The sequence below is a fragment of the Channa argus genome, chromosome 13 (assembly GCF_033026475.1).
Source record: "Channa argus isolate prfri chromosome 13, Channa argus male v1.0, whole genome shotgun sequence".
Classification (NCBI taxonomy): Eukaryota; Metazoa; Chordata; class Actinopteri; order Anabantiformes; family Channidae; genus Channa; species Channa argus.
The window spans coordinates 27,604,827-27,621,221 of NC_090209.1; the positions used below are offsets into that span (position 1 = coordinate 27,604,827).

Consider the following 16,395-nt stretch of genomic DNA (forward strand, 5'->3'; position numbering starts at 1 on the left):
GCAAAGAGATTTGCAATTCCTCCTTAACAGAATATCCAAAACCTCATCTTAAGCATTCACAGGCGATATGAGGTTGTGATCAATGTCAGAGGTGGTAACACTGGATACAGAGTGGTTGTGTCAATGTTTGTTGTTTATTGTGTCTGACTTGTTTGTGACATTTGTTAAACAATGCAATTCATGTTTGATTTACAGTACTTTCTCAAATTATTTAACTGCTGTAACATCTAAAATAAGATCTTGTTTTGTTAAACTGAAAAATCTGTCCTCTTCTGAGTCCTGCTTTATGCTCTGATTTCCACACAGTGTGATATAGAATATCCAGTCCACCACCATTATGACCATTGTCTTAGAGTCTTGAGGCACTCCAAGTGCACTACACTGCTGCACTGCAGGCAATAATGTTTTAGAGACATTTCCAGTCCAATGTGACTTCGGGTAAATCAGAAGTGATGAACAACCAAAAGTTTTTGGTACATTATTCTTTTCAAGAATGTGTGACAAGCCACTTCACACTTTCCTACTTCCTGATTTTACTGCTGTTTCCATTTAACTAATCAGTGGACAAAGACATTTCCTGCATCACTTATTATGATTCATTCTGGTTCACTTGGAGTTACTTATGTTTGAGAGAAAGCCTGTCAAGGGGAAAATGGACTAAGTTTACTATCTGCTACACTGATTTGCATCTGAGCAAATTAACTATAGGCTTGAAAACAACCTAAGACTGTCAGACCTGATCCCTAATCCCTGATACTGTTGCTATGACCCCCTCACATGTTCTCAGACAGATGATTTTAATTTCTGAAAATGGACCATTGTTGGATGGTGTTGAAAACATTCACTTCTAAGGCTAGTCCTGAGGTGTGATCCTGGTTGCTCTACACTGTTAATGATGCTGCTCTACATTGTATTGACACATGGCAGTGAAGTAATGGATGAAGGAATCATTTGCTTAGCTTTTTTCACATTAATTTCAGATATACACCTACTGGAGTGGAATTTTACTAAATACTAAATGGTCCATTATTGGAAATTGAAATGCTATTAAAATGAATAAAGTGAAAAGTTCATGAAGAGTTCCATTTTTATCATTTCTTTATTGGGAGTGAGGCTGCTGAGCATGCAGTTACCTCATTTCTCCATCATGGGACCAATCTCTTAATCTGCTCTGACTAAATAGTCTGATGGTCTTTTACATGAGACTATCAGACTAATAATGTCTGTTGCCTGTCACTTATTAGTTTGTTCTCTCCTGTCTGTCTGCAGGGGACCTATGCTACAGTATATAAAGGTCGCAGTAAACTGACTGAAAACCTTGTGGCTCTGAAGGAAATTCGACTGGAACATGAAGAAGGAGCTCCATGTACTGCTATCAGAGAAGGTACCACAGTTTTAGTACTATACTGCAGTATGTATACTAAAGTTATTGTTGAACAGGTTGTTCAATATTCATATAAGGCTATACCTGTATGTTTATTAATATTTGTACTTTGTCCCTCAGTGTCTCTGTTGAAGGATCTAAAACACGCAAACATCGTCACGCTTCATGACATCATTCACACACAGAAATCGCTCACGCTGGTGTTCGAGTACCTGGTGAGGTGCACACACATAAACCAACCCCCATCTCCCACTATGCCAAACAGCACAAAATCTGAGTGTATTAACACCTATTTATTGTGCTTCAGGACAAAGATCTGAAACAGTATCTTGACGACTGTGGAAACACAATCCATGTTTCTAATGTCAAAGTAAGAAAACTTTCTCCTGTTACTGATCATTTTTGATTTTTTTCGTATTGTTTTTTTCGTATTGTTTAATCTGAGTTTATTTTCCCAGTTTTTTCAGTAACTTTCTCCAGCAACCAGTTATTGCTTTTCTTAGCTCTTTCTTTTCCAGTTGCTGCGAGGTTTGTCATATTGTCATCTTCGTAAAGTTCTTCATCGAGATCTGAAACCACAAAACCTGCTGATCAATGAGCGAGGAGAGCTGAAACTGGCCGACTTTGGTGAGTCTGCCAGATGTATACTTTAACACATGTTGCCAAGGATTTTGTGTGGTCCGATCACCATCCCAGCATAAGTAAGTGTAAATAAGTTTTAAAAATATAATAATTGCTGTGTCATTCACAAATTTAACTACTTGACAACTTTCATTTGTTGCATGATAATAAAGATAATATCCTGAAAATCTCATTCAATCCTTGATTGATAAATGGTCTGCACTTGTATAGCGCTTTTCTACCTATTGGCACTCAAAGCGCTTTACACTGCTTCTTATTCACCCATTCACACTCACAATCACACACACTCATACACCGATGGGGGAGCTGCTATGTAGCTGGCCAACACTCACTGGAAGCAACTAAGTTGGAGTTCCCTATCTTGCTCAAGGACACTTCGACATGTGACTGGAGGAGTTAGGGATTGAACCAACAACTGTGACATTGGTGGACAAGCGCTCTACCTTCATGTGCCACAGTCGCACTAGTCCAATTTCCAATTAGTCCAACATTCACTAATCCAATATCCTGTAATCCAAGACTCCAGAATTGCCTTGGGGCAAGCAGACAAGGATTTCGATAAGCAAAAGGCTGGTCAGCTAGGAGAGCAGGTCAAGATCAGAAGATCTGTCAACCCCCAGGCTGGAGCATCTCTGAATCATTAGCTACAGGGAAGAATCTTGTAAGGAACTGTAGGAGAGGAGGGTAGATAAAGGCATGAAAACAGGTGAAACTAATTAAAAAGATTAGCCAAAGAGTGTGCTGTAGGCAAGAGAGAATCTTCCCAAAACTGGGAAGCCAGAAGTGGCAGAAACCAAACAGTAAGTGGAGAGCAAAATTATACCAGTATAGAGCAACTGGGGCAGGACTGTAACATTTGTCATCTTATGTCACACTTTATTTCTTTGATTATCTTTAACCTTTTTTCTAATTAATTCGTGTTTTATTTGAGCAGTGATCCATAGTTTATAAGTTGACTAAACTTTGACCTGATTTTCTGCAGTGGTGCTAAATTAAACACCCGGATACAGTCTCTGTTAGTTTGTTAACCAGACACAAGTCCCTGGACCACTGTCACTAGTTCCCACACCACTCACATTAGTCCTAAGAGTACTTTTACTAGTCTCCAGACCATTGACACTACATTCACTATTCACAAGATTACTGATGGCGTCCAGACATTATTCCCTGGAATGCTGACACTAGTTCTCAGACAACTGCAGGTAGAAGTAACATAAGCAGATCTTCCACCTCAGGCAGAAAACCTAATTGTTTAATTCACCTTTTGGACTAAGTTCCAAAAATACTCCTGAACTCCGTACACGTTTTTTGTCACAGTGATGGTGTCACTCACTTGCCAGAAACAATGATGTTGTCACTCATTTCTCAAAAACAATGGTGGTGCCACTGACGTGTGTTTCAGGTCTGGCCCGTGCAAAGTCAATCCCAACGAAGACCTACTCTAACGAAGTGGTGACACTGTGGTATCGACCACCCGACATCCTGCTGGGCAGCACCGATTACTCCACCCACATTGACATGTGGTCAGTACCTATAATACTGCTATGCTGTGACATGTGATCAGTTTCTCATCAACTGTCTCTCTCGGTAGGGGTGTAGGTTGTATCTTCTATGAGATGGTGACAGGTCGACCACTGTTTCCTGGATCTACAGTTGAGGAAGAACTTCACTTCATTTTCAAACTGCTTGGTAAGAGCCAATCAGCTGCTGTTTCATGAATGGAAACCTGTGAATTTAGTGTGTACTTGATGTGGTATGTTGTATGTATTTGTATAGGGACTCCTACAGAGCAGACCTGGGCTGGGATCAGTTCTAACGAGGAGTTTGTGACTTACAACTACCCTCAGTACAAAGCTGAGACCCTGAGTAACCACACTCCCAGGTATACATAGTACTGCATAACAGTATTACTCACAGGTACACACAGCAGTAATCCAGTCGTAGGTTGTAAGTTCCTTTTTAGGCACTCTAGTTTTTCCTGGAGCAACTACAGGGTCCTCCTCAGCAAAAATCTAGCCCAGGACTCCCCCACCCCCTTACTTTATATTCTCCACTGCACTGGACTGCATCTGTTCATTCAAGGAACTCATTTGAAGAGACCAGTGTCGACATTCTGGACAGACTAGACCATTATTTCAAATGAGGCATCAAAGCAGTGGTTCTCAATCCTGGTCTATAAGGACCCCTGCTCTCCTCTCCAACTATTCCCAATATACCAAGTCTTATTTCCTGCATCAGGTGTGTTCAGTCTATCATAAACTAGAATATGTGAGAGTGGAGCTGGGGGAGACAAAGGGAATTGGTTTCTTCCAGTTTCTGGTTGACTGAACACACTTGATCAAGGTAATCAGCAGTGGGTTAGTTAGTTAAAAAAAAAAATCAGAGAAGAGTTTCTGAAGGAAGGGGATTGAGAACCACTGTGTTAAGGAATCTATTTATGTCAGACTCAAATGATCCTTTCTCAGCAGAGGAGGGGGTCTACAACACCACTTAACAAACTCTTACAATACAGTTCTATCATAAATCTTGTGGTGGTTTCACAGAACACAGAACTCCAGTTGAAAAAATATTGTTATCAATTTACCAAATAATCTGTTTGTGTGTGTTCAGGCTCAATGGTGATGGTGTAGAGCTGTTGTCAAAGTTTCTGCAGGTCAGTAAAATCTCACAAATAGAATGTGACATATTTGTGTTATTTATAATATATAATAACAACTTGTGATTTTTGGGTAATTAGAGACAAAGCTGAAGACAGAAAATTTCCTATGTCGGAGAAAGTTTAAGTGTTAGTTAAATCACAGTTAAGTTACTTTATCTAGGACCAAAAATTCCATGAAACCAAGGAGCTGTGTATAAATCAGACCAGGTCACACCTATACCAGCATTTTGTAACCAGAAGGTTAATATTAAAACTTCATGCAAATGTCAGTTTGAAGGCAAGAAGAGGATCTCAGCAGACAAGTCTATGAATCATCATTATTTCAGTAATCTTGGAAACAGAGTGATGTCACTTCCTGACAGTAAGTTAACACTACCTATGACCCTTTTATTAGCAAAGTCAATGATGTCACTGCATATTTTGATGTCACTATGTTTGTTGTTTCAGCAACATCTATTTTTAGTTTACCAGAGATTCACCTGGAAAAAGAAACAACAAGACCTACAGCAACACCTGAGCCAGGTAACACATACACACTTGAGTTTAAGTACCTGCTATTACAACCCTGCTTGTTCCTGATTGGACAGGACAATCAAATCAATCAAGATTAGCATCATTATGGAAGTAGACCCTCACCCCAGAACTTTTTTTATTAAGCTTAACTGTGTTGTCAAGTAAGAAAGTAACCATTTATATTTTCACCTTTTTTTGCGGAGAACCCACATGGTTGGTGGATATCAGCCTGTAAATTACATCAGCTCCAGCCAGCGCTAAGATGATAACCTTGTCAGTGGTTGCTCTGAGCCTGGGGAGAGCAGCTTATCTTGGCAATTGCTGATAACTTTATACTGGAAGTTCCCTGTAGTGTGATGTGTAAATAATTTTGGAAGATAAGAATATGATTTCAGTTTAAATATTTGTTAGTGTAGGCTTGAGCCTCTGCAAAAATGCTAAAACTTTCCGTGAATTTTTTGTGTTTGCAGATTCTCATAGTGCGTTCAAAATGTTTTCAGACCCCCTTTTTCAGTTTTGTTATGTTGCAGTCTGATAATACATCCTATTAAAAATTAAATAAAGATACTCACCCCATCATGACAATGTGAAAAGAATTCAAGAAATGTCTGTAAATGTATTTAAAAAAGAACCCTGAAATATCACATGTACATAAGTATTCTCGAACCCTGTTCCCATCTCCAAAATTTGGAAATTTGTAAAGGATTTAGAAACAATGTTATGCACCTGATTGAGAATAATCTTGGTTATTGGCAAAGCATGCTTTGCTCCAGCAGGACGTTTAGCTGTCCTGAGTTCTAGTTCATAGAGTTCCCTATGCCTGCTTGTACACAAGCCAGACAAAACTCTACACTTCTGTACTGATTTTTAAAAAGTAAATGCAGTAACCAAATCAGACTCAGACTCCTCTGCCCCGAAACGAGGATTGTGTGGACCGGGTTGTTCCTGCTAAGTTTCTCGCTAAACTTGACCTGTTGTAAGGATATTGGCCCTTTAGCCCCACGTGCTTTTGGGATTTCTGCTTTTGTACACCCCGACAGTTTCTTACAGTAGACAGTCATGCCATTTGGTCTCAGAAATGCATCTGCTATGTTTCAGTACTTGATGGACCTTGTTCTTGCTGGTGTTAACAACTGTGAGGTTTAGATACAATATATATATTTTTTAATGTGTGCCACACCCTGCAGTGGCCAATTAAATGTGTGCTTATTATGTTTTCAGTTAACCTTTCAGAAAAACTGCCAGTAACCTACACCGATGAGGCATAACGTCATGACCACCGGTTCAGTTTAATAAAATCCAGTACAGCAGCTCTGCCATGAATTCTACTTTCACAAGGTTATAATTTCTGTTTTCAGTTTAAAACAGTTAGAAAGGTGATAATTATACTCAGTTTATTATTAAGGCCAAAGTGGGTAGTGGAGTTGTACTGGAGTGCATTATAAGAAGAGCTAAAGTCATCTCCAGGGACTTTCCAGAATAAAGTCAAGATTATTAAGATGTATAGAGAGAACACAACAAATCCCCCTTAAACAAGCCCTAGGCACAGTGGAGAGGGAAAACTGCCTTTAATGGAAGAGATTGAGAGGTGTGTGGAAAGTGGAGAGAAAAGAAAAGAGCAACAGCAAAACATTGGGCTATAAAGCCAGGGACACCTGCAGAAATGGACAGAGAAAGGAAGACAGGGAAGGAGAAAGACAACTACGGGAGAAAAGGGCACAAATTAATGTTATAAAATTGGTGACGAATGAATGAGTTGGGGTGAGAGGAGAGTAGCGCGGGACGAGAGGAGGAAAGGAGCTCAGTGGATCGGGTGGTGGGTCCCCCAGCAGTCTAAGCCTATAGCAGCATGACTATAACTAACTATGAGCTCTATCAAGGGTTTTAAGTCTAGACTTTAGAGTAAAGAGGCTGGCTGCGTCCTGAATCTGAACTGACAGGTGGTTCCACAGGAGAGGAACTTGATAGCTAAAGGCTCTGCCTCCCATTTTACCTTTGGAAATTCTAAGAATCATAAGTACGCCTGCATTCTGAGACTGAGGTGACCTACTAGGATGATATGGAACAATGAGGTCTTCTATATATGATGGCACATGACCGTTTAGAGCTTTATATGTAAGAACCATGGTTTTAAATTCTATTTTAGATTTTATGGGAAACAAATGGAGAGAAGCTAGTGAAGGTGAAATATGATCTCTCTTGCTAATTCCAGTTAGCACTCTTGCTGCAGCATTTTGGATTAATTGTAGGCTTTTTAGGGAGTTTCTGAGGCATCCCAAATGTAGGGAATTACAGTAGTCCAACCTAGAAGTAACAAATGCATGGACTAGTTTTTTGGCATCACTTTGAGCAAGATGCTCCTGATTTTGGCAGTGTTCCGTAGATGGAAGAAAGCTGTTCTAGAGATTTGTTTTATATGTGAGGTAAAGCACAAATCCTGGTCAAAATTAACTTCGAGGTTCCTTGCAGCACTGGGGGCCAGAGTTATACCATCTAGAGTAACAATATGTTATACAACATAGATTTGTAGGCCCAAGTACGATGACTTCAGTTTTGTAAGTTTAGAAGTACGAAATTGTTGGACATCCAGGACTTTATGTCTTGTAGACGTGCTTGAAGTTTGATTAATTTATTTGTTTTATCTGGTTCCATAGATAGATATAGCTGGTTGTAATCAGCAAAGCAATGGAGGTTTATGGAGTGTTTTGTAATGATGTTGCCTTAAGTAGACATATAAAGTAAAAGGTATTGGTAAATGGTCTGCACTTATATAGCGCTTTTCTACCTATTGGCATTCAAAGTGCTTTACACTGCTTCTTATTCACCCATTCGCACTCACAATCAGACGCCAATGGGGGAGTTGCTATGCAACTGGCCAACACTAACCAGGACCAAGTTGGAGTTCAGTGTCTTGCTCAAGGACACTTTGACATGTGACTGGAGTTGCTGGGGATCGAACCAACAACTGCAAGATTGGTGGACAACTGCTCTACCTTCACAGTCGTCCCTAACACAGAGCCAAGACAGGTTTTTTAAGTAGCAGTTTGATTAAAGCTACCTTAAAGGCCCTGTGGTACATAGTCTTTTTCTAAAGATAGATTGATGATACAGTGCATTCAGAAAGTATTCCCAGTGCTTAACTTTATCCACATTTTGTTACAGCATTATTCTTAAATGGATCAATTCTTTAATTTCCTCAAAATTCTACAAACAATACCCCATAATGACAATGTAAAAAAAGTTTGTTGAACTTTCCGGAAAATAATTAATTTAATCAATTTGAAAACTGTAGGCTGTAACATAAAAAAATGTTGAAAAAGGGTAAGCACTGGGAATACTCTCTGGATGCACTGCAAATAATGGGAACGTGTAAGGGTAAAGTTTCCTCGAGCAGTCTAGTTTGAATAGGATCTAGAAGATGGGTTGTTAGTTTAGATTAGGTAATAGTTTAAGTTAGCTCAGCGAGATCTATGGGTAAAAAGCAGTCTAAGGAGGATAGGGGCTTAATTGATGATTCTAGCACTGTTGTACATAAAGATCTATTTGTAATAATTAAGGGGAGGGTTACATGAATTCTTTCTCTAATAGCTACAATTTTAATCATAAAGTCATGAAGTCATTGCTGTTCAGAGTTAAGGGAATACTAGGCTCAAGAGAAATATGGCTCTTATTCATTTTGGCCAAAACATTAGAACTATTGCTTTGTATGGCAGCTCTGCCGTCATCGGTGTATTAGTGTGAATGGGTGAATGAGACTTATAAAGTTATTTGTCCTTTGAAAACCTTAATCTCGCTTACCATGTGGGTCCTTCAAGTAAATTTCAAAATTGAACAATTTTTTCCAAATAATGCCTGTTACTTTCCCGTATGAGAACACATTGAAGTTCCATAATAGCATTCTGAGCAGGAAAGTAAACGACTCTAAGCCAGGTTCAAAGCCATCACTGCTGGTGAGGGTTTATTTCCATACCGACACTGGTCTTGGTTGTCCTTATCTTTTTCTAAATCTCACATGTTGTGGTGTTTTGCCCCTAAAAACGGCCCTGGTGTCACAGAGCCTGTATTCTGGACCTCATGTCTATGTTATTTTCTTCTGGTAGTAAAGTAAATATATAGAAAGTAGTTTTATTAAAACATGTGACAGACACACATTTATACAGTTGGTTACAAAATCTTGCATCCTCTTTTTTGAAATTGCTTGTAGGAGAAACAAAATTTAACCCTAAACCTAACAAGGAGTATATTTAAAAAAGTATAGTAAAATAACAAAAATTAAATAAGTGCAAGTTTGCATCCCCCTTATTAAGTAAAAGAAAACAAACTTGGATTTCTGATAAAGGAACTTTGTAGTAGTTACATTTGCAATTAATATGTTTATGAAAAAATATAAAAAAATCCCCTTAGTGTTGTGGAGGTTTTTATCAGAGACAACAGGGTTTAAATTTGAGATGTGTTTTGTTGTTGTTGTTGTTGTTGTTGTTTTGGTCCAGGAAACAGTCCAAGCCGGAGGAGGAGCCTGCTCTTCTGACATCATCAAGAGGCAGGAGCTGTTATTCTAACATTAATTGGAGTGGGGTCATATTTTGTGACATGAGGGGGGGCAGGGTCTGGTGCAAGACAAACAAAAACAAAGATGACTTAAAAAAGACAAAAAAGGAAAAAGACTGAAGTGTGAAATTGTTTATTAAGAGAAAAAGCTGCTGATGCAATAATGAATGAAAGTAGCCATTTGACCAAGTAGAGGGCAGCACCAAGTCTTCCATTTTCACTGCACAAGTTAAAAACTAACAGGAACATGGAAAAAACTGGAACCCCTGCATCACCTATGTGAATACATTTCTGCAGCAGCTCTGTCTGTGGTGACATCACAGAAACACATTAGAAATGTTGGCATCACAGTTACAGGTTCTGTCCAGTGTCACTGATCACTAGCTGCTCTTTAATGTGTTGGAAAACTTTGCTGAGGTAAATGGAATTTATTTCCTTCCACGACATAATCTGCTCTGAAACCCTTCAGTAGAAAAAAAATGTATTTATCCAAAAACTGCATTTGTTTTAAATTATCACTTTCTTCTGAGCTCAGGCAGGAAGTCTTTTCTGTTCAGACCTAAGTGCAAAACAGTGGTGTAGAAGAAATGGGTTTAACCACTAATACATATAATACTGATGAAGAACTTTTGTAAAATGCTGCTCTTTAAATTTTTCTTTAAACCTGTCGTAGTATAATACTCCATGTGCAGAACAGTAGGTACACTACATTACCACATCACAATATATACAGTACCGTACTACCTTTGCAGTACAATGTGTACTATATGTAAGTAGTGTTATTTATTATAAAATTATTTTAGTTGACAGAATTCTCCAGAAAAGAAACTTGAACTATTGTATTGTAAAAGTGGCTTCTGCTGATGTGCATGTGTGTGTGTTGTACACTCGTGTCCTTACAGTAGTACTGCTAATATATGTACAGATATACTGTGAATATACACAGTAATACTCTGAATGAGCAGTAAACAGGTGTAAGTCTGAGGAGCTGTTTATCACTGAATTTTAACATGTATTTAAAAATCTATTTATTGATTTTATTTGTAATCGCCAAGTTAAAAATTTTTTGTGTCTTTGGTTGAGACTGTTGGAAACCACGATACAATTGCCCTTCCCAATTGACACCAACAGACAGTGTAGGGCTCTTATTGACAAAACAAATGCAGTTGAAACTGAAAAAAATTTTTTCCCTGTTTGTCTCAGGATCACAAGACACATCAGAAATAAAAAAAACTTGTCTTCATATTACAACTATTATTAGTTGTTTTCACACCTGACTTGCAGCTAATCATCAGTCAGTTTATCAGTTACAGCTGATCATCAGTTAGCTGATTGTAAATCATAACAAACCATTAGTTTGTAAGTTGTCCGTAAGTCAGTCTACCGTCACAGCTGATGGTCAGTCTGCTGATCCTCAGTGTGATAACAGTTGACCATCATTTAACAGTTAGTCAACAGTTATCCGGTGGTCATGTTTCAAGAAGCAGTCAGTTGGTGAGAGTTATTCAAACAGATTCAGGTAGTATTTCTTCATATTCAAACCCCTTCAAAATTTTGAAAAACCAATGTTTACTGTTTTTAATGATCTGTTTTCCAAGTTAAAAAGAACTAGTATTTTTTGACAAACTTGTCGCTGAGGCGTTTATTATTTTTTAGCTGTGAAGAAAAAAAAGCAATAGAGAAATTGATCAGAAGACAATAATGATTGTCATTGTTAAATATGATGTGTTACACTCAGAGTGAACTTAATGTGCTGTAAAAAAATGTCACGTTTATATATGACAAGTTAGAAATGATATAGACAGAACACCTTTAGATTCTGTTTAATTAAATATCAGTGCATTTAATGTATTGCAGAACAGCTATTTAACAATTATTCTGGACACAAATTATTTAGAATTTGTAATAGTTTACTTTTTAATTTCACATGAACAAGTACTGCAGAGAACAAAGGAAAGGAAATGCAGCCACATGCAAACCAATATCAAACTTTAGATAAATGTGGAGTGGTTTTAGGATGTTTTTTTTATGATCTTCATGAAAACTTTCAAATAAAAACCCACTTGTGATGAACCATAAATGCAGGAGATGTTTTGACACTTCAGTTTCCTGTTATTCTGAATGAAAAGTATTTAACAGGGACAGAGTCAGCTTTTATTCATGAAAGACTGTTGAATGTAACTACAAAAGTTGATCTGGTCATTAGTTTTAACAAGGTTTACAGATATAATGTGTAGTTATTATTAGTCATGATCATATATATATTAATCTGCACACTGTAGTGTTAAGTTGTTCATCAGCTGCAGAGAAAACTTATTCTGGATCTGAACCATGTGTTCACATGTATCAAATTCCTCAGCAGATCTGTTCTACACGTAGATTAACTGGTCGGCTCATAACACGACTCATAATTTGACCCGATCCAAGACCTGTGGGTTCTTGACCTGGAAATGTCATCATATAGTCCGACTTGCTCAACAGCAGATTTATTCTCAGGTTTAGTGTAAACATTTTGAATTTACATGTTTGATCAGGAAGTAGATTGAACTGTGGACAGTGTATTACCTGAATGACTTTGTAATCACGTAAATTGTGATATGAAAAGTTTACAGCAGATAATTGTTTGATGCATTATTGTATTTAAACTTAAGAACCCTGTAAATTGTATATTTCAGATGATCAGATCCATCTGTTGTAAACCACTTTTAAAGTTTGGTCAAAGTGCTCTCACAACCAGTAGGAATAGAGTATAGAATATAAAGCATTACTCATGTGTTCTTGTATCTGAGCGGCATGTGGAGGACAGGATCCAGGTTCAGCAATCATTCTCACATGTCAACATGTTGCAAATCAACAGGTTTAAGTCCTGCACAAAGAAAATAAAGAGTTAATACCAGCACTTAATGTGAATGTAATATATATCCACTTTTATTGCAAACCAACACCTGTGACAACAACTGTTAAACAACTCCAAAGTTGTCACAGTTTTTATGAATAGTAATTATGAATCAAAACATGTGTCTGACATGAGATCAGGAACAGCTGGTTCCTCATGAAAATAGTTTTAGTTCAGTCACAGTGAAGACCGAACAAACTTTAGACTTTAAAGAGAAAATTAGTAAAGGTGGGGCTGAAGTGGGAAAGTATCAATAAAACCTTGTGAGTCTTTGGTAATTATATTTTAGAGATTTCTGTCAAACTCTGATGTGATTGGAAACAGATGCTGTTTTCTCTGCTTCTGTAAATGAACTAATACTTATTCTTGTTGACCACAAACCAAAGTCATCTGCAATATATTGTAATGCATGATGGGATTCTTCCAAATAACGTATATGCTGTTGTTTTCTTTATTCTTCCATTTGCCCAGAAACTGCACTGCGATGTATCTGATGCTATAACTAATCTGCATACTTGAATTATCCAAGTATGGAAATAGAGTATATCCTGTTATGTTTACTATATGTACGTATGGCATAAATATATATATAAACTATTATGAGTAGTCGTTTTTTTCCCCACACACATAATAGAAAGTAGAAAATGATCCCAAAAAAAAAACAGTGTTTTTGAAGTACGTGACTCCGCTTGCTGTCATTATCATAAGTGGTATAGATCCATGGTTTCACTGACATAGTTAGCTCAGGGGTGCCCTCTAGCAATGGGTAAATGTTGCTGGCAAGTTGTACGTTTTCAGTTCATGTGAGTCATGCCCCCAGTTATTAATATAAATTTTATGTGTGAGATGTAAATACCACCAAGAAATGCTACATTGTTGAAGCGCTGGAATGGAATATATAAGGAGGGAATTGCACGCTTGCTAACCTAGCTACTAGTGTGGTAATGTAACTTGTTCTCTTGTACTGCACTGTGTTCCTGAATCCACCCAGCTGAAAGACCAGTGTATATATATATATATATAGAGAGAGAGAGAGAGAGAGAGAGAGAGAGAGAGAGAGAGAGAGAGAGAGAGAGAGAGAGAGAGAGTGAGTGAGAGTTCCTATCCAGATAATAAACGGCAGCGCAGGAAAGAGCCTCCTGTCCATTATTACTCACATTAACATAAGCACAACATAGAGCAGGGAAGGGTTGCTTACTAGCCAAGAGTGACATTCACCTTGGCTCAGTTACACTGGTGCCGAAACCCGGATTCAAATTTTTAGTTGGGAGGGTGGACTCCTTCTATTTCCTGGTTCTATTGTCAGTGAGTGTGAAGCAGTGGCTTTCCATGGGACTCTAACTACTCTGTGAGAGACTCCTATCGTTTGGACAACTTCAGCTACAGTAATATTTTTCTTTTTCACGGGGCAATAACATCTCAACACACACCCCACGAAGTTCTCGTCGTGTTTAGAGATGAGTGCCGTTAGTGGGTAAGGTGAAATGAATTTATCTCGATGACTCTACCCGCTTCGTCCGACAACTGGGCGGTTTGGAGTAGAGTCATGGCATGGCACGTCACTTGGTTTCCCTGATACTATGTGTTGTCTTCCTATTGAAAATATAACATTGTGTTCTTGGTTTTTGGATGATTAGTTTCCAATGAATTTTTTGTAGAAATTGTATAGTTTATGATGTGGGTTAAGTTTTACTTGATGATTGTGAAAAGGTCACACTCTTGCCTTTTCACTAGGCCCTGTATTATTGGTATTGTTTTGGGGACTGGGGTTGGTTGGGAAGAGTTTTTCATGCGTTTAATTGTGGTGTGAATCAGCAGGGTAATCAAGGAAAATACAAGCAGATTTGCATCATTAGGCCTTCTCAACAGTGGCAGGCTGGGCGCTACCAAGTTGAGGGAGCATAGGTAGTATGCACTCTAATGGATAAACTGTTTACAATTATTAATTATTTTATTATTCGAGATGTGGGTCCTGCCATTTATATGTGGTAGTGGTAGAACTAAATAAGATATATTGTCCATTATTTGAAGTAATGTGTATTTTTGTGTGATGGAGTTCACCCCATGCTTATCTGTGCAGTTGATGGGGTCTACTTTAGTGAAAGCATAACATGCACAGTGGTTATATGGAGGCTTTCTTTTTTTCTTTTCAGCTTGCTGTGAGTCTTTGGTTTTTAAATAATGTCTTGTTTGCTTTGGTATATTTAATTCAAGTTTCGTTGATTGCGCGGGATTTTGGTTTTTGCTTATTTGTAGTATTTTGTTAATAAATACCACCTTTTTTTCTTTTTGCACATACTCCGGAGGCAGCTGTATATTCAGGATAAAAAAGCCTATAAACTGGAGCAACGGTGGAGAAGTGTTCACATGCAGCTTTACCAGGTTCGGGATGAGATGGAGGTAGGCAGGAGGAAATTGGAGCAAGGCAATCCAGGGGAAAGGGAATCACTCTCGCAGTTTCCACCTGAAAGGTCAGGGTTCAGTTTTACAGGCCTTTAGGCCATCTATTTTAAATACAGATGGTACAGTACCTCCTTACGCTGTCTCCAGAGTGTGGGTGAAGGAAGAGAGCTGCAGAACTGGTGGAGGCCTTTATTGCTGCAAGAAGAGGTGCCACAGTCTTCCGTTATGAGAAGATCAACCGCCCATCTATAACCAGAGGTCAGTCTGCTGGGTTTGGTATTGACAGTGGAAGAGGGGTACATGAAAGAAGTGCAATAGCTAAAGTAACTGACAAAATGTGAGGGAGAAAAGAGAAAGGTCCACCAGTTAATTTCTGAGGGAAAAAAGGTCATATTAAATCCCAATGTTCCGCTCTCAAAGTTAAAGATGCTAATGCTACGGGTTGTGTATCTAGACCTACCCAGCTAAAACAAGATGTCCAGGAAGTTGGGGGGAAGATGGAAACTGCAACTGTTTAAGTGAATGTTAGGGGGTTAGGGTTAAGTACAAATTTAAAATAGACCCAAATTATTGTTCATGGCACAGGCCATGACACTGTCCCTGATTTCCAGAGTGCATCCCTCCCCCCAGACATCCCTGATCCGAAGTTAGGGTTAGGGTTAAAAAGACCCAAATTAGGGTTCGTGGCACTGGCCATGAGACTGTCCCTGATTCCCAGAGTGTGTCGGGAGGGTCCCAAGTTTTGGGTTCCCCCTCCCTGAGAAAAAAATAACAAATAAAATAAATTAAATTAGGCTATTATCCAACACACCTTAAAAAATAAAAACAAAAACAAAATAAACAATTAGGCTCCGAACACAGAATCCGGACAAATTTTCATTTAAAATTGGAATTGGCGGTTAGGGTTAGGGGGGTTAGGGTTAGGGTTAGGGTTAGGGGGGGTTAGGGTTAGGGTTAGGGTTAGGGGTTAGGGTTAGGGTTAGGACCAAATAGAAAAAAGACCCAAATTAGGGTTCGTGGCACTGGCCATGAGACTGTCCCTGATTCCCAGAGTGTGTCCCTCCCCCCAGACATCCCTGATCCCAAGTTTTGGGTTCCCCCTCCCTGAGAAAAAAAATAAATAACAACAAATAAAAAATTAAATTAGGCTATTATCCAACACACCTTTAAAAAAAATAAAAACAAAAACAAAATAAACAATTAGGCTTCGAACACGGAATCCGGACAAATATTCATTTTAAATTGAAATTGGCATTTTGGCCTAAGCATGCTTGGGTTATTTTGCTCATGCCTCTGTTGCAACGTTTCGGAGGATGTTTCTCCTTCATCAGGCTGAGGCTGAGCTGCACT

General features: G+C 38.5%; 1 protein-coding gene across 4 annotated transcripts in view; it reads left to right on the forward strand.

The window, feature by feature from the left end:
* Window positions 1-13,242, forward strand: part of cdk16 (cyclin dependent kinase 16) — a 28,370-nt gene extending 15,128 nt beyond the window's left edge. For 2 of the 4 annotated variants that reach the window (XM_067527557.1, XM_067527560.1), the window contains 11 exons: window positions 1,270-1,384; window positions 1,505-1,599; window positions 1,692-1,754; window positions 1,888-2,011; window positions 3,429-3,549; window positions 3,618-3,715; window positions 3,803-3,908; window positions 4,637-4,679; window positions 4,956-5,046; window positions 5,133-5,207; window positions 9,689-13,242. In XM_067527557.1, coding sequence (XP_067383658.1) covers window positions 1,270-1,384; window positions 1,505-1,599; window positions 1,692-1,754; window positions 1,888-2,011; window positions 3,429-3,549; window positions 3,618-3,715; window positions 3,803-3,908; window positions 4,637-4,679; window positions 4,956-5,046; window positions 5,133-5,207; window positions 9,689-9,726 — 969 coding nt within the window. In that variant the 3' untranslated portion in view covers window positions 9,727-13,242. The other 2 variants (XM_067527559.1, XM_067527558.1) reach the window with 2 other exon arrangements.
* The last annotated feature ends 3,153 nt before the right edge of the window (window positions 13,243-16,395 follow it).